General features: G+C 29.8%; 1 protein-coding gene across 1 annotated transcript; it reads left to right on the top strand.

Moving 5' to 3' along the window:
- Positions 1-401: 401 nt before the first annotated feature.
- Positions 402-18,251, top strand: LOC149958546 (uncharacterized). The gene is made up of 7 exons (XM_090165913.1): positions 402-512; positions 586-690; positions 4,033-4,115; positions 8,068-8,107; positions 9,739-9,809; positions 15,141-15,198; positions 17,640-18,251. The coding sequence occupies exons 2-7, from the start codon at positions 612-614 to the stop codon at positions 17,645-17,647; spliced, it is 339 nt and encodes a 112-aa protein (XP_090022039.1). The 5' UTR covers positions 402-512; positions 586-611; the 3' UTR covers positions 17,648-18,251.
- Positions 18,252-20,024: the final 1,773 nt, after the last annotated feature.

Below are 20,024 nucleotides of genomic sequence, written 5' to 3'. Positions count from 1 at the left end.
ACGTGTAAACTTTCCCTTCATTCGTGTCGTTCATATTAACCATTCAACGGATTGTATTTAAAACTGGCCGTGCATGTATAATGAAATCTACTAACTCTCATAAGCCCAAATAACTGATTTAGAAATTCCGTTTTAAATTTTAAACTAGATTCAAAAGTCACGGGGAAACTGAGCTTCATATTAAGAAAGTCCAGTCAAGGTTTTTACCCATTTTTTGAATGTAGGTCAAATATAAATTAGTACAAATTAAGAAAAGCCAACTAAAAGAATAGTTCATAAACTTTTTTTGACAGATTTCAACCGTATATTTTAAAATTACGGCCTTCACACAAAGGCGCGAATTGTCCCGGGAAAAACCGAGTGTATTTTAATATCTACGTGGACATCGGCAGTCATCAAATATGAATTATTGGCAATTGTGGAATTTCTATCCCTAGAGTACAAAAGTAGGAAACTCTGATCAGACATCACCTCCAACCGTTGTAAGAAGTTTCGAAGCCAATTGATCCTAGGTAAGGATGTTTCCACTTAATTGATGCAGTATTTTAATGTTATTGTTATCTGAATATTTATGTTCAAATACAGTTCAATCTAGCAAACAGTGGAACAGAATGGGAATTTCAGAAAAGTCGAATTTTATTCTGGCAGTGATTTCGGTCGTATTCGTGATTGGATTGCAATACGCTGAAGGTAAAGTAATTTTGATAATTAGCGTTCAAAGAAAATAAAACCGTTAATACATAATTCACCCTAAAATAGGGGTTTAATATTAGCCACTCCTTTTATAAATATAAAAATAAATAAATATAAATAATGATAAATGGAAATCTGTGGTTTTCCGAAACGGGGTCCATTTAGCACACTTATTTCGATTAATTTATTATTTTTTACTTATTAAACTTTCTTTAAACCATTTCTTATAAAAACTTGTTGAGGTTAACGGTAATAGTTAATGTAGGGGCGGTTGGCTCGCGTGGCGTGAATGGCTTGCCACCAGCCTCCTTCGCATTGTAACCCGACCACCTGAATTAAAGGTATTAAAAGTCGTTGGATGACTTAGGCCGAAGGTGGTGCCTTGGGTATTATCCTAGCTGATTATTTACACATAATTCCACGTACGAAATTTCACCGACTAATAAGTAAAAATGAATGAAAAATAAGTAACGTAGTTTGGAATTCAAATATGGAAAATTATTAATACGTCAGTCTATCTGAACCCTCGACGCACAAGACTACAACGCGAACCAATATAACGTTATTTTTTTAACCAACTTTGACTAGAAGTGAAGATAAGCACATTGTGAAAAACTAAATGAAATGAGACTTAAAACGGATTTAAAATTCACAATTTATTTATTTAAAAAATCCTACGTAGGATTTTGTAAATAAATAAATTGTGAATTTTAAAACCGTTTTAAGTCTCTTTTCATTCAACAGTTTCAACTTTGACTAAACAATGTTTGGTCGAACTTTGACCACTGATACTGGACAAACTATAGGAGCTAGGGGAAATTGGCAATGGACAATTTTAGTCCTTTGACCAGCCTAAACAATATCTTTAAATTTCCCATAGAAGAAGTAATTTCAGGATTTTTCAGAAGGGGGCAGAACTTGAGTTTCGGAAAGGGCAAAAACAAGTCAAATTTAATATTTTTAGGATTTGTAATCGAAATAGGGATAGCATAATTGTTAGTAATGTCCCGGATAATAGGCAGAACATTTCCACAAAATATTCAATGTACTTCATCCGATTCTGTGTTGGTATTAGAAAAATTCGTGCACTTTTTTAGCCTTTAAAAATTCAACGGGGGGGGGGGATGCTCCTCCTTGCCCCACCCAAATGACATCCTTGGCAATGTCTTTTTAAGGTTCAGACATTGAAATATTTCAATCATGATTTGGTAACATTTTAGCAATTTATAATGTTGATACAATTTCGTTCATGGTTGATCAGTTTAATTTCTGATCTCATAATTTATTAATAATCGTGACCTTAAAGGGGAACGGCCAAGCTTTTCCAAATATGGCCTTATTTCCGTATCAAAAGATTAACAAGACGTTCAATATACTAACACGTACCTTTTTTTGTCTTGAAAAACTAGCTTTTGGCCCAAAAAGTTGAAACGAAAAATAACGCCAGGTGTTTGGGTTTGAATTTTCGCCGCCATCTTAGGGGCTGCCGCCAGCGCCCCTAACCCCGTATGAGCAAAAGTGACATAAGACCCAAAAGTCTGTCAACTCTACCTTTGCGCCCGCTAAAATATGTCGCTTTTGGTATGAGCGATTCGCGAACTATACTAACTTTTAAAATCGCGCAATTTAGGCTTAAGTCTCGTATAACTGGAACGCGCCGCGCGTGCAAAACAAATTTTTCACGTCTTCAGCAGCGCGCGCTTTTACGTTGTTTTTCTGTCTCACCGACTTCTCACCAGGTGTCGCGGCGGACGCGCGCTTTTCGATTTCCCGAAATTTCTTTATTTTATTTAAAATTAACCACTCAATTTTTTTTGGTGCGGTTTTCGCCATACATTTTAGTTTTTAATGGGCTATAGGGCTATCTCACTGGTTAAAGCTTGACCGTTCCTCTTTAAGGATCATGAGTGCTTTATGAATTAGCGAAGGCCTTTTTAAAGATCTTAATTACGTAGATGTATCATTGCATACGATTTCCTGTTTAGATTTCATCCAGTAATATCACAATGGGTTAAGAATTGTTCAAATATTTTTTTAAATGCTAAGGCAACTAAGATTTTGAATAATTATAGCTTATTCGCAATCCCCTTTCTTATCTAACGGGGTTTTATTTCAGTACCCTTATTGCTATTGTATAACTATTTTCCTATAAATGGTTTTAAACCGAAATAGACAATTTTAGGAACTTTTTAAATGTAAATAAATTGATCAGCCACATATTTACACAAAGTAGCTCATATTATGATTATGAATAATAAAAGCTAGTGTTCCAGATGCCATATACCGTTTTTGAGAAACCCAGGTCTACGATACAGTTCTCTGTTCATCGCCTTAAGGTGGTGCTTTGGGTATTAGCCTAGCTGATTATTATTATTATTATTATTACTATTATTATAATGTCGTGGTGGATGTCAGCGCACTTTGTTTTTAAAATTTGCATTATTCATTCGATCTCGTATCACATTTTAATCACGTTCTGTATTTTCATATCATTCTTATAATTAGCGGGTACATATCAAAAGTCAAAATTTTAGCCAGAGATTCCAACAGTAGACTGGTTTCGCCCTTTTTGGGCTCTTCAGTTCTGTGTAGGAACTCTGGCTTTACTCGGAAATCTGCCGATATCAGTAAAACTAATAAACATTCAGAGTGCCCTATATGTGAGCGGTCCATTGCAGCTTATAGTGAAATTTTCACGTATTATTGCTTGGCGGTCGCTATTCAGCATTCATCTTTTACGCTCGGGCTTCCGTTGAATTCCAACGTAAAATAATTATATCAAAAGTCAAAATTTAGGCCAGAGATTCCACCATAGACTTTTGATATGTTTAAAGATAACGTCGATATAATAATATCTGACCCAAAGAGTACCATTATTGCGGTTTCATAACATAAAATATGTCGTAGTACACAATGTATATTATGGTTTGCTTAATTATTACACTCTGTATAACGGTTTACTGGTTATTTGAAATATTTCGTAGTTTAGTCTGCTATTCAGCAGCTCTTATTTACTGATATCGGCAGATTTCCGAGTAAAGCCAGAGTTCCTACACAGAACTGAAGAGCCCAAAAAGGGCGAAACCAGTCTACTGTTGGAATCTCTGGCTAAAATTTTGACTTTTGATATAAATATCTGAACGTTGGAATTCAACGGAAGTCGGAAGCCCGGGCGTAAAAGATGTCTGCTGAATAGCGACTGCCATGCAATCATTGCTGAAGAATTTCACTATAAGTTGCGATGGACTGCTCACATATAGGGCACTCTGAATATTTATTAGCGGGTACATGATTACGACAAATAAACGCAACATTTAGTTTTTCATTTTCATCAAAAAGGTTCTCCCTTACCATCGATGGATATTTTTTCACTCGCAAAACCATTCATGGGCCAGTTGCCATTGCCCTTTCCAGACAATTCGGTAAGTGAATTTCATATTTATCTTCCGGAGTCTTGGTCAAATAAATTTAGCATCATAGCTTGAAAGCAGGAACCCGGGGTATTTCAAAGCTACTTGGATCTACTACACGCGGTGTTTCCATGATCCAAAGAACTAATTGTGCATTGTGTTTTAATTGTACAAGCAGGCCATTTGTTTCGAAAGGTAGGCCTATATGTTCTCCAATTTTACGAAATTTTCAATATGTTTTTATAAAAAAATAAATAAATTTTATAACTATGAGAGATTAGAATGCATTTTCAACCGGTAGATGTAATGGCAGATACAAATGATACGAAAGAAAATTGAAGAACAGACTCAATAGATTACAAAATAATATAGCTTACCAAAGTAATTTATAAATTTGGTTTGATTTAAAATGATGGAATTTTCACTAAATTATGATATAGTGTAAAGAAAGTTGGTGCTACCAAAAATACCTTTGTGAAAAGATGTTTCAAATGTTCATCTGTTCTTATGGTTCAATCTTCAAAGATTAAAAAACTTATTGAAACAATAATTTATAAAATTGATGGTTCCTTCAGCTGCAAAGCAGCATAAGGACCAAACATTTCCCGTTCTAACAAGATAATTAAAACTCGTTGCTTTGAAGACTGTTTCTTCAGTTTATTGGTTTTTATTGTCGGTTTGACTTAAAGGTCAGTAACACAATTAATTATTAGCAACCAATATCCAAATTTCATTCGGACGAAGAACTAGTTATTTATTATGCAAGGCTAATTCAGCCAGTTAGTGAAATTGTGAAGCTGTCCAAGTAAGGATCAGGCCTTAATTTGTAGAAATCTGAAAAAAGGTGACCTGACTCACAGGACATTCATTCGAGATGTTTTAAACAACCTCATGTAGAATAATGTTATTAGACACCTGGTTGTACTTCATTTCTGGGTGGATCTGGTGGTCGTTATTTTCACAATAAAATTTTATTTCTTAATCGTCTTTATGGGAAGCCAAAATTTTCAACCTTTTTCCTTTGATCGGTTACAAATTTTTATCGTTGTATTATGACGATGCGCTAAAACAACACAATAGTGATTTTGTGGTATATTTAACCATTAGAAGGAAAGCCTGCCATCTGTGTAATTCAGTTTACTTTACAGAGTTTAAACCTGTATTTACCGGTGATTTTACAACACTTATTTGTAAAATACCGAAACATAAAATATACATTTAGTTTTAACATTTTCTGATTATGTAACTCTAACTCTACTTAACTTGTACGTTTTCAAGTATGTTCTGCTGTTTTCTCCATTGAGTTGGGAATATTAATCTAGAGATCCAATCAATTCTGCTCCCCGCGAAAAAAGTTTTTGAAAATTACGAATGTGATGTCTCCTCTAAAATGACGAGAAAATGTTATCATTTGACCCGTGGCGCCATCCATTATTTTTGGAAAAAAAATATTTTTGCCGGAAAACGCGTCTTAGTTGAACGAACCATTGAGAGATAGACGGCGCCACGGGTAGAATGATAAAATTTTCTCGTCATTTGGGAGCCGACGGCAGTATTCTTTTTTTTTAAACTTGTTTCACCAAATACTGAAATCCTACGTTTTGATTGGACCTCTAGATTAATATTCTCAACTCAATGGTTTTCTCTGTGAAAAAAATACGTAATCTCAAAATTATACAATTATTTTCAAAAGTTATCTATCGAAAACATACTCCGAGATTTTCGTAATTCCGAACATAAACTTGTTCTGTTACTTCTCACGGCGAGCACTCTTCACTAAAATACTCGCTAAAATCTAAGTATATTGTTGGTCATTTTACTTACCTCAGATTCGGAAATTTCTCAGTCCAGTTTTCCGTCTAGTGTTTTCTATAAAAACAATAATGTACTATACAACCCTAGGTCTTTTCACTGTATTAAAACTGATCTTTCACCCAGTGCTTAGAAAGGTCACTCTAGGGTCAATAGTGTTATTTTCTATATGCAAAATACAATAAAATTTATTCGGTTTCTCCTTAATGAATTGGCATGAAGGGCTTGCCCGGGTGGTTAGTCATTTAAGAAATCTGGTATACAAATAGTGATAAATCGAAATTATTATTTCCGGAAATCTATAAATACAGGAGAAATATTAGAAATATCGAGAAATTCAAAGAAATATTGGAAATCTAGAGAAATAAACAGAAATATTTTTGATATTTCTGGAAATCAGGAAATTCATAAGAAATATTAGAAACCTATAGAAATCCAAAGAGATATTAGAAAACTATAGAAATCCAAAGAAATATTAGAAAACTATAGAAATCCAAAGAGATATTAGAAAACTATAGAAATCCAAAGAAATATTAGAAAACTATAGAAATCCAAAGAAATATTAGAAAACTATAGAAATCCAAAGAGATATTAGAAAACTATAGAAATCCAAAGAGATATTAGAAACCTATAGAAATCCAAAGAAATATTAGAAAACTATAGAAATCCAAAGAAATATTAGAAAACTATAGAAATTCAAAGAGATATTAGAAAACTATAGAAATCCAAAGAAATATTAGAAAACTATAGAAATCCAAAGAGATATTAGAAAACTATAGAAATCCAAAGAAATATTAGAAAACTATAGAAATCCAAAGAGATATTAGAAAACTATAGAAATCCAAAGAAATATTAGAAAACTATAGCAATCCAAAGAGATATTAGAAAACTATAGAAATCCAAAGAAATATTAGAAAACTATAGAAATCCAAAGAAATATTAGAAAACTATAGAAATCCAAAGAGATATTAGAAAACTATAGAAATCCAAAGAAATATTAGAAAACTATAGAAATCCAAAGAGATATTAGAAAACTATAGAAATCCAAAGAAATATTAGAAACCTATAGAAATCCAAAGAAATATTAGAAAACCATAGAAATCCAAAGAAATATTAGAAAACTATAGAAATCCAAAGAGATATTAGAAAACTATAGAAATCGAAAGAAATATTAGAAAACTATAGAAATCCAAAGAAATATTAGAAAACTATAGAAATCCAAAGAGATATTAGAAAACTATAGAAATCCAAAGAAATATTAGAAAACTATAGAAATCCAAAGAAATATTAGAAAACTATAGAAATCCAAAGAGATATTAGAAAACTATAGAAATCCAAAGAAATATTAGAAAACTATAGAAATCCAAAGAGATATTAGAAAACTATAGAAATCCAAAGAAATATTAGAAACCTATAGAAATCCAAAGAAATATTAGAAAACCATAGAAATCCAAAGAAATATTAGAAAACTATAGAAATCCAAAGAGATATTAGAAAACTATAGAAATCGAAAGAAATATTAGAAAACTATAGAAATCCAAAGAAATATTAGAAAACTATAGAAATCCAAAGAGATATTAGAAAACTATAGAAATCCAAAGAAATATTAGAAAACTATAGAAATCCAAAGAAATATTAGAAAACTATAGAAATCCAAAGAGATATTAGAAAACTATAGAAATCCAAAGAAATATTAGAAAACTATAGAAATCCAAAGAAATATTAGAAAACTATAGAAATCCAAAGAGATATTAGAAAACTATAGAAATCCAAAGAAATATTTGAAATCTCGAGAAATTAAAACACATGTTGGAAATCTAGTGAAATAAACTGAAAAAATGTCGATATTTCTGAAAATCGGGAAATCCAAAGAAATATTGGAAATCTCGAGGAATCGCAAGAAATATTGGAAATCTAGAGAAATAATCGTAAATAATTAAGAAATATCGGAAATATTTAAGAAATATCGGAAATATTTAGAAAGACGTATCCCAGCCTCCTGAATTAATGGTTTTAAAAGTTGCCAGATGGTTTGGGCCTTAGGTGATGCCTTGGGTATTAGCCTAGTTGTTTATAATTATTATTAATATTACTTTCGAAATGTTTAGAAACCGTTTTCTGATAAACTTTTCGGTAATCTATCTCTTTGCAGATGAGAAGTGGATTTCCAAATATTTTTCCCGAAAAACCAAGTAACAAATTAAGATATTTTAGATTCTATTATACATATTTTAAGTGGACAGTTTGATCTAACTGGTCACTGGCGAAGTGTTCATCTTGTGTTTGTGAGCTAGTCAACCTTCGATTACAAAATAAATTCGTCGTGTGGTGTAGAGCTTTCCAAGTGCCTGGACCCAGAAACCCAATTATCGTCGACAAAATACATGAATAAAAAGGGGGCGATAAAAAGCCAAACCCTAAACGAATTTTTAAGAAATGACTGTTCCAATAGTCCTTCGGAATAAAATACATGTGCGAAACTCGGACCACAAATATTTTCTAATCAGGAATGAATAAACAGCTAAAATAACACAAGCAAAAATTTCGATGGTCTTATTTGTGGATCATCGGTACCGTGCAGGAAATAAATCATGTGTTTTTTGGGTGGCTGAATGGTTAGCACTTTTGCCTCGCAGCAAAAGGAGCCGGGTTCGATCCTACCATGTGGCAGTGGGTGAAAACTCGAAATTACTTCTTCTGCGTTGAGAATGCAAGTTCCCTCCCCACTGGTTAAAGGCGTTCCTCGGTTTCCCTTTCCATAAACACTTGTTGAGGTTAACGGTAATAGTTAGTGTAGTTGGCTCGCGTATCATGAAGAGCTTGCTACCACCCTCCTACGCATTGTAACCCGGCCACCTGAATTAATGGCTTTAAAAGTCGCGTGATGACTTAGGCCTGAGGCGGTGCCTTTGGGTATAGGCCTAACTGATTATTATTATCAATTCGGTGCTTATTATGAAGGAAACATAGCCATGAACTTACAAGGAGATGACCCGAGGTGTAACGCACCGATTTGGTTCAAACTCAGGGGTTTGCTAGACCTTCATGTAACGTGAAACACCCTAAAGGGAAATGTCTCCATAGACAACCGTTTTGCCATGGCAATGAAAAATGTTTTTGACAACACAAAATGAAAATTTTCCCATTGAATATAACATGGGAATCTGACCAAATGTAAGGGTACCCCAGTAAAGATTTAATCAATTTCGAACTTTTTCATTATTTTCTTATTTATATTTTCTATTTTTAGCATTTTCAAAAATTAAAATTTTTATAGAGGGTACCCTTAATATTGGTCAATTACCCATGTTATTTTCTATGGGAAAATTTCCATTTTGTGTTGTCAAAAACATTTTTGGTTGCCATGGCAAAACGGTTGTCTATGGAGACATTTCCCTTTGGGGTTTATCAAGTTACATGAAGGTCTACCAAACCCCTGAGTTTGAACCAAATCGGTGTGTTACACCTCGGGTCGTCTCCTTGTTAGGGTTACCGTTTATCGGTCAATTCCATCGACCTGGTAGTAAGAGAGGAACTATATGCCTTTTTAAAAATATCTTTATTTATTTTCACTAAATGATATCAAGGACTGGTTTTTAATGCAGTTGACTTCGAATTGGTACGGCAAGGTCAATAATGGGATTTAAGTAACCTGCTGAAATAATTTAAACCAGTCGGGTCGTAACAAATATTCGACCCCTAGACCCGTTCTCTCCCGTCATGGGTAGTCACCCAAAGGTCAAGGGTTCGCTTTCTGGCCAATTTCACCTGTTATTTCATATCATTATTATAGAAAGATTTCTTTCCATTTTTTATTATAAAGGATTAATGTCGCAATCGAAGGATTCTTTTGAAAACGAAAACCAAGGTGGACAGCTATATAACGATGTTTTCGTAAGTTCATTTCAATCTTCTGTTCCAGTGTTTTAGTCAATTTTCCATATTTGAAGCTAAAAAGGATATTTTAAAGCTTCTTTGAGCGTTTAAACGTGGTATTTTCTCAAGCTTAAGAACTCATAAACCCGAGTTGTTTATTGCCGATTTTATTCAAAGTCGGGCGTAATGTACACCTATATGAGATATGAAATTTACCAAAAGGAGACGTTGCACTACCCATTCCATTTGCCATGGCAACCGAAAATGTTTTTGACCACTTAAAACAAAAATAAGATTTGTTTCCTAATTTTACCGCAAAAATGTTCCAATTTACACATATTTGATGAAATTTACCTAAATGTTGTCCAAATTACCCATTTCGTTATTTATTTTTTTTTTAATTTTCGAAGGTGTGAAACCGAGAAAATCCCACGCTGTTTTAAATGGAGATTTTTTTGTTTTAAAGGCTCAAAAACATTTTCGGTTGCCATGGTAAATCGAATGGGTAGTGCAACGTCTCCTTTTGGGAAATTTCAAATCTCATATAGGTCTACATTACGCCCGACTTTGAATAAAACCGGCAATAAACACCTCGGGTACTCTCCTTGTGAGTTTCAAATTGCTCAAGTAGGCGATATTGCCTTAAAAATAACGACATTTTTAATAAGATTTTAATAGGAAACTATTATTTGTATATTTCTGAGAAATGGAATTTCCACCGGTAGTTGGTAGATAAAAATATTTATAATCGAATTGTAGCATAGACACAGTAACCTACAAATTAATTTTACTAAATATGACTTAATTTTAACTAAAAACTAAGATTGTGAAACGTTAGAACCTCCTTAAATTTCTATCATTTCCTTACTTCTGTATACTACCTTTACTTTTAGGTTTTAGAGTAGGTGTATCTGTTTTTTAGAATGATTTGTCTTTCACTTACCATTTGATAACAACATTATCTTAAACCGGTTATTTCTCAATTCTTCTAAGATCTACAAATTCAAATGTTTGTTTTGGAAATTTTTGTAATTAAATTATAAATAGTAAATGAAAAATTATAAATAGTAAATTAAATTAAAAATAGTAAATTAAAATATAAATAGTAAATTAAATTATAAATAGTAAATTAAATTATAAATGGTAAATTAAATTATAAATAGTAAATTAAATTATAAATAGTAAATTAAATTATAAATAGTAAATTAAATTATAAATAGTAAATTTAATTATAAATAGTAAATTAAATTATAAATAGTAAATTTAATTATAAATGGTAAATTAAATTATAAATAGTAAATTAAATTATAAATGGTAAATTAAATTATAAATAGTAAATTAAATTATAAATAGTAAATTAAATTATAAATAGTAAATTAAATTATAAATAGTAAATTAAATTATATATAGTAAATTAAATTATAAATAGTAAATGAAATTATAAATAGTAAATGAAATTATAAATAGTAAATGAAATTATAAATAGTAAATGAAATTATAAATAGTAAATGAAATTATAAATAGTAAATGAAATTATAAATAGTAAATGAAATTATAAATAGTAAATGAAATTATAAATAGTAAATTAAATTATAAATAGTAAATTAAATTATAAATAGTAAATTAAATTATAAATAATAAATTAAATTATAAATAGTAAATTAAATTATAAATAGTAAATTTAATTATAAATAGTAAATTAAATTATAAATAGTAAATTAAATTATAAATGGTAAATTAAATTATAAATAGTAAATTAAATTATAAATAGTAAATTAAATTATAAATAGTAAATTAAATTATAAATAGTAAATTAAATTATAAATAGTAAATTAAATTACAAATAGTAAATGAAATTATAAATAGTAAATGAAATTATAAATAGTAAATGAAATTATAAATAGTAAATGAAATTATAAATAGTAAATGAAATTATAAATAGTAAATTAAATTATAAATAGTAAATTAAATTATAAATAGTAAATTAAATTATAAATAGTAAATTAAATTATAAATAGTAAATTAAATTATAAATAGTAAATTAAATTATAAATAGTAAATTAAATTATAAATAGTAAATTAAATTATAAATGGTAAATTAAATTATAAATGGTAAATTAAATTATAAATAGTAAATTAAATTATAAATAGTAAATTAAATTATAAATAGTAAATTAAATTATAAATAGTAAATTTAATTATAAATAGTAAATTAAATTATAAATAGTAAATTTAATTATAAATGGTAAATTAAATTATAAATAGTAAATTAAATTATAAATGGTAAATTAAATTATAAATAGTAAATTAAATTATAAATAGTAAATTAAATTATAAATAGTAAATTAAATTATAAATAGTAAATTAAATTATATATAGTAAATTAAATTATAAATAGTAAATGAAATTATAAATAGTAAATGAAATTATAAATAGTAAATGAAATTATAAATAGTAAATGAAATTATAAATAGTAAATGAAATTATAAATAGTAAATGAAATTATAAATAGTAAATGAAATTATAAATAGTAAATGAAATTATAAATAGTAAATGAAATTATAAATAGTAAATGAAATTATAAATAGTAAATGAAATTATAAATAGTAAATGAAATTATAAATAGTAAATGAAATTATAAATAGTAAATTAAATTATAAATAGTAAATTAAATTATAAATAGTAAATTAAATTATAAATAGTAAATTAAATTATAAATAGTAAATTAAATTATAAATAGTAAATTTAATTATAAATAGTAAATTAAATTATAAATAGTAAATTAAATTATAAATGGTAAATTAAATTATAAATAGTAAATGAAATTATAAATAGTAAATGAAATTATAAATAGTAAATGAAATTATAAATAGTAAATGAAATTATAAATAGTAAATGAAATTATAAATAGTAAATTAAATTATAAATAGTAAATTAAATTATAAATAGTAAATTAAATTATAAATGGTAAATTAAATTATAAATGGTAAATTAAATTATAAATAGTAAATTAAATTATAAATAGTAAATTAAATTATAAATAGTAAATTAAATTATAAATAGTAAATTTAATTATAAATAGTAAATTAAATTATAAATAGTAAATTTAATTATAAATGGTAAATTAAATTATAAATAGTAAATTAAATTATAAATGGTAAATTAAATTATAAATAGTAAATTAAATTATAAATAGTAAATTAAATTATAAATAGTAAATGAAATTATAAATAGTAAATTTAATTATAAATAGTAAATTAAATTATAAATAGTAAATTAAATTATAAATGGTAAATTAAATTATAAATAGTAAATTAAATTATAAATAGTAAATGAAATTATAAATAGTAAATGAAATTATAAATAGTAAATGAAATTATAAATAGTAAATGAAATTATAAATAGTAAATGAAATTATAAATAGTAAATGAAATTATAAATAGTAAATGAAATTATAAATAGTAAATGAAATTATAAATAGTAAATGAAATTATAAATAGTAAATGAAATTATAAATAGTAAATGAAATTATAAATAGTAAATTAAATTATAAATAGTAAATTAAATTATAAATAGTAAATTAAATTATAAATAGTAAATTAAATTATAAATAGTAAATTAAATTATAAATAGTAAATTAAATTATAAATAGTAAATTAAATTATAAATAGTAAATTAAATTATAAATAGTAAATTTAATTATAAATAGTAAATTAAATTATAAATAGTAAATTAAATTATAAATAGTAAATTAAATTATAAATAGTAAATTAAATTATAAATAGTAAATTAAATTATAAATAGTAAATTAAATTATAAATAGTAAATGAAATTATAAATAGTAAATGAAATTATAAATAGTAAATGAAATTATAAATAGTAAATGAAATTATAAATAGTAAATGAAATTATAAATAGTAAATGAAATTATAAATAGTAAATGAAATTATAAATAGTAAATGAAATTATAAATAGTAAATGAAATTATAAATAGTAAATGAAATTATAAATAGTAAATGAAATTATAAATAGTAAATGAAATTATAAATAGTAAATGAAATTATAAATAGTAAATTAAATTATAAATAGTAAATTAAATTATAAATAGTAAATTAAATTATAAATAGTAAATTAAATTATAAATAGTAAATTAAATTATAAATAGTAAATTAAATTATAAATAGTAAATTAAATTATAAATAGTAAATTAAATTATAAATAGTAAATTAAATTATAAATAGTAAATTAAATTATAAATAGTAAATTAAATTATAAATAGTAAATTAAATTATAAATAGTAAATTAAATTATAAATAGTAAATTAAATTATAAATAGTAAATTAAATTATAAATAGTAAATTAAATTATAAATAGTAAATTAAATTATAAATAGTAAATTAAATTATAAATAGTAAATTAAATTATAAATAGTAAATTAAATTATAAATAGTAAATTAAATTATAAATAGTAAATTAAATTATAAATAGTAAATTAAATTAAAAATTTTACAAAGACTACAAATTCAATGGACACATTTTCGATGCTCATATCGTCTTTGGCGCGTGTGAACTTTAAATTTGATAGTATGACCCAATTTTGGGTTGCTATTAAATTATCTTAAAAACAACCTAATTTTGTTTAACCCAAATTTCGCGTTTCAAGATTTTTTACTACATTTGGATTATTTTTGACTCAAAAAGTAGTTAAAAATGAAATAGCCAAATTATTTATCCCAACGTTTTTAAGAGTGTAGTTTATTAAACTTCTATTCGTAGAAATTTCCTTTTGGATCACTTGTCTTTGTCTAAGGTTTAGATCGTTATTTATAGGTAACTATTTCTTAATAAAACACAAGTTGTAGAATGGTCTGCTTCAGGAAGCAACGGTTTCTTTTTGTTGAACACCCAAAACATTTCACGGCGCCATTTATGTTTATTTTCGAAATTAGGTAACTGAAAAAATTTGCCCCCTCACAAAAAGCTACTGCCCCTTAATTTAATTTTTCTGGCTACGGGCCTGTGACGAGCGATGGACCCTTATGGTATCCGGGCCCCAAAAAGAGCACGCTTGTTGGTCATTTTACACCGCACCCCGGTAATTTGTCCGGCTCTGCGCACCTCTCTGGCAGGCCTTGTTCTAGAGATAACTAAATGTTTTCCAAGAGAATGGTTTAAACAATGCCCCACTTAGAAAACTTCATGTATTCGGAATCGACCTGTAGTCAGATGTTTCAATGTCTTAGCGCCTGAACGTTCGTTTCCTTTCAATATTGTTTTCTTTTCTACGTATAAAAGTAATGTTTGGAAACTTTCATTTAATTATATCCTTTTAAATTGGTCTTTGTACAGGAGGAAATTGGAGGTTGGCAAAAAAAAAGAGAAAACTCTCCATTTTCATTTGTTTCAGGTAACTTACTTAGATTTTGTTGATTCTTTTCTAAATTTTCTTAATGAACATGTTCATCAACCTACTCACAGGCAAAGTGTTAACTTACAAGGAGACTACCCGAGGTGGTTATCTCCGATTTGGTTCAAACTCGGGTGGTAAGTAGACGTTCATGTAACTTGAAAATCCCTAAAAGGGTGGACAAGAATGGGCTTTCATTTTGCCATGGCAACCAAAAATGTTTTTCACAACTTGAAAACTGATTTTCTCTATGAAAATTAACATGGGAAAATCGAAGATTTTAAGGGTCCCCCCCCCCCCCTAACAATATTTTTCAAAAAATTAAAAAAGGTTCATCAATTAGATACATAATTCAGATCATGGCTAAATCTGGTACATTTGGACCAATATACGTCAATTTTGTTAAATATGAGTAAATATACATATATTGGGTAAATACGAGTACTCAGTTTTTAAGTTGTGAAAAACATTTTTGGTTGCCATGGCAAAACGAAAGCCCATTCTTGTCTACCCTTTTAGGGATTTTCAAGTTACATGAAGGTATACTTACCACCCGAGATTGAACAAAATTGGAGATAAACACCTCGGGTAGTCTCCTTGTTAGTGTCAACCTTGAAGTACAAAATACATTGAGAGTGTAGGGTAGAGCTTTTCTAGCGCATTGATTTAAAGCCAATTTGAATTTATTTCAACAGTTTGCTTCATAAAATTTTCTCCCATAAATATTCGATTAAATTATTCGCCCTCATGTTCGGTTTCCGTTCGAATGAATATGATTTTTCTCAATCACTCTGGTATCGAAACTTACGAAAACTTCGTATGAAATTTTTTCTGCTTTTTGGATATCTCTTTCGTTGAGAAAAGCACTCTTTCGACTCACAAATAATTTTATTCGCACAGCAAAGTCTAACGCTACTATAAATTTAATTATTATAAGAAGTTAGCAACTATCTGGTCACACTTCGAGAGTGCATATAATAGCTTAGATTATATCATTTATACTATACATACCCGGAGCTGACCACGTTTGCACGCTAAAAATCAAGCTTGCGCGGGTCATATATGAAGTACCAAGTTTACACGGTAACATCTAAAATGATACGAAAATGATATGATATCCAAGCTAGCTCGCTTCCGACCAAAGTCTCGCGGGTTGACCTGCCACGTTTGGAGGACACTTAACAGAATCTTACGACGTATTTCCACGCTTCTGATCAAATCTTCGTAGATTATCAAATAACTCCCTAATTCAGGGTCACGTTTAAACTATTTGAGGCTCCTGGACGTGTAGTTATTTAGGGTCCACTCGCACCTCCATGAAACCTCACACAAAGCGTGCTTATGTTTTATTTGGTTTATGCCCACTAGCGCGGTTCTCAAAAGCGCAGTGCCCCAAAGGCGCGGTTCCCATTTGCGCAGTTCCCAATAGCGCGGTTTCCCAAAAGCGCAGTGCCCCAAAGGCGCGGTTCCCATTTGCGCAGTTCCCAATAGCGTGGTTTACCAAAAGCGCAGTGCCCCAAAGGAGCGGTTCCCGTTTGCGCAGTTCCCAATAGCGTGGTTTCCCAAAAGCGCAGTTCCCCAAAGGCGCGGTTCCCATTTGCGCAGTTCCCAACAGCGCGGTTTCCCAAAAGCGCAGTGTCCCAAAAGCGCGGTTCCCATTTGCGCAGTTCCCAATAGCGCGGTTTCCCAAAAGCGCAGTGTCCCAAAAGCGCGGTTCCCATTTGCGCAGTTCCCAATAGCGCGGTTTCCCAAAAGCGCAGTGTCCCAAAAGCGCGGTTCCCATTTGCGCAGTTCCCAATAGCGCGGTTTCCCAAAAGCGCAGTGTCCCAAAAGCGCGGTTCCCATTTGCGCAGTTCCCAATAGCGTATTAGGAAACCGCGCTATTGGGAACTGCACTTTTGAGAACCGCGCTAATAGGCATAAACCTTTATTGTTGCACCCCTATCGAGCCACGCAACGTAGATCTAAATTTCCTTAGCTCCACTCCTATAGTGCTTAATAATAAGGGTTAATTCTCTAGTTCTCAATGTGGTAATAGATCTGAAACTTAAACCGAAAGCGGCAAATCAACCCAATGTAGAATTTGTTCCTCATAGGTTGAAAATTACCTCTGTCTAATATTGTTTGCAAATTTAAATAAAGCGGCTTTTTTGCCTTATTTTTTCGAATCTGAAAGTAAAATTAAACATCTAAACTAGTTTAAACTGATTAACAATGTAACACTATTAATGTTTTGTAGTATGTTTACTGATATTAGACATTTTATATCGATAATCAATTTTTTTTTCCGATTTGCGGAAAATTTTCCGGAACTTTTGCCGCATTTTATTTTTCCGGAAAATTAACAACACTAATTATTGGGTTATTGAACAACCCTGAAAAATAAATTATTGCGTTTGTGCTCTCTCTTTAATAAAATTTGTTTTCTTACTACGCTGCAGGAAAATAATTCGCAGATGTAAAATGTGAAAAGGAAACCATGCGGAGTGTATGACATTTATTGCGACTTTAAAACGGCCACTTTTAAAAGTTGTGTTCTTAGTGGTCTCCTGCTTTTCGTAAATATATATTAATCGTGTGAGCTGTATTTATCTTTATGTTATTCACTTACTTCAAGACATGTAGAGTACACTTTTGGCTATTATTTGTTTATTGTATTCCATGTTTTACTCTACTCGCACAACATTGGAAAACATTTGGTGAAATCGGCATTTTAGGTTAAAGCGTTCTGATTGCGGAGGAAAGCAGTAGCGCTAATTGCAAATAAGTGTGAAAACCTCAAATTATTATGAAGTGTGGTCTGTTCCGCAAATACGTCTGCAATACTTGGTTAAACAACATTCGTAAAGAACTTGGATGTCTGTTTCGACATATGTTAACGCTTTGCGCTACACTAAATGCCCTGGTTAAGCAAAGAAATGGAAAATTTACAATTTTGAATTGCCACTTTAGTGTTAAAATTTCACGTTTTCAATTGTAACAGATATAATTATTTCATGTTTTGGATTGTAACCATTATATTATTTCGTTTGAATTAAAGCAAATTTCGACTATTTTTTTTTAAATATTAAATATTAGTGCGAAAGCCATAAATTACAATGTGCTTTAGCGTGATAGAACGTGGTGTTTTTACGCACTAATAATAATTTTACTCAGAAATTTTAATAAAAATATCACCAACGCTTGACAATTAAGCTAAGTTTTTTCAACAACTCTTTATTTATATTTTTAAAATAAAACGTTTTGTGGAAACGGTAGCTTGGGTTTGCTTTTAAAAATTGTTAAATTACTCTTAAAGGAATATTTTTAGGAATATATTGACAGACACTATCTAAAGTAGTTAATGTAGGGGGCTGATGGGTTGCGTGGAATGAAGGGTTTGTCACCACCCTCCTACGCATTGTAAGTCGTTAGATGACTTGGGCTTAAGGTGATGCCTTGGGTATATTAGCCTAACTGATTATTATGTTTTATTATTACCCGCCACCCTTAGAGGCACCCATGGACAATGTGGTTATACTTTGGGGTGACTGCAACAGTAGAGGAAAGCATTGTTTAGTGCCGAGGAATATTTTAGGACTTTTTAATTATAACTCATTTAATACTTAACTGTTTTTGGGTACATTTGTTTCTCTATGGACACTCTCTACTGTTTCTTATTTAATGTCCATTTTCTACGACGTGTCAGCTCTTGTAGATATTTTGCGGTGCTTGATATTGCTTACTTGTTAAATCATTAGGTAAACGTACTTATATACGATCTTCAATTACTCTAACTTATTGGTAAATTACTCAGTTGATGAGCTAGTGAGCGATACCTGATTCGAGCCAAGCACTTTTATTCCGAGTCTCTTCCAGCAGCCATTGTTGAAGGATGGAATAGGTCTTTTTTGACTGAGTGGCTAAATTACTGATGTGGAAATGTGACGAGCTTCTCAAATAAAACTTATTCCACGTATTTTCCAATTAAGAAATGTAATAAAAGGCGGTGTTAAATTTTGGTAGTAAATTTTGTTTTCGGAGAATTTTTTTGGAAATAACACGATTCATAAAATTGTGATAATCGTATTTCATCTTTGAATAGTTTGAATAGAAAGGTTTTATACGTGCAAACGTCTATCATTTTATCTTACCAGCAAATATGAATACTTCATAATACACGGAGTAGGTTTGTTGGCCGTGTTTCGGTTAAAAGACGATTGACCACGTTCTGTATCCGTAGAAACATATCTCTTGCACGCATAGCCAAACTGGATGCCCTCTAACGTCTCTTCTGAAAAAAGGTTTGCAATTCGTCATTATTCTGCTCAGCCTTTTCGTCCTTGGCCCTCCTTCGGTAAGAAAGGTTCGATGTCTAGCCTCTCTCCCTCTTTAGTGAAACTATCAGTTTCAACTTTTGCCATCTTGCCCATCAAAGTTAAGGTTTGTCCTCTAGCATCCGCCCCTTTGCTATCTTGCCCACCCGAGGGGAAGTTTGTCCTGCCCTCCAGATAGAGGTCGGGGATGGTTAACTTTTATTCAATAGATAAAGCTCTCAAAATTATTCGTAAAATGATTTTTTAATCATTTTCCGAAATATTAACCGGTAAATTTCTTTGTTTACATTTTTTCTTCGAAAAAAATCAATTTAAACATGGATAATGATTAACCGTTACCGACCTCTACCTCCAGAGAACAAGTACCCACTGAATCCATTCCTCCGAAGAACGGGAGGGAAAAAGACGGATGGAGGTGCTTTTGTTTTAGTTGGAGGTGAAAGAGCGGAGGACAAACAGTTGCTCCAAGTAAAAGGGTGATGTCGATATAAAAAGCTTTTTTCAATCACA

Source organism: Leiobunum rupestre, chromosome 2 (assembly GCF_980474605.1).
Source record: "Leiobunum rupestre chromosome 2, qqLeiRupe1.1.hap1, whole genome shotgun sequence".
Lineage (NCBI taxonomy): Eukaryota > Metazoa > Arthropoda > Arachnida > Opiliones > Sclerosomatidae > Leiobunum > Leiobunum rupestre.
The sequence above is the reverse complement of the archived record's forward strand: the minus strand, read 5'-3'. Positions and strand labels throughout refer to the sequence as shown.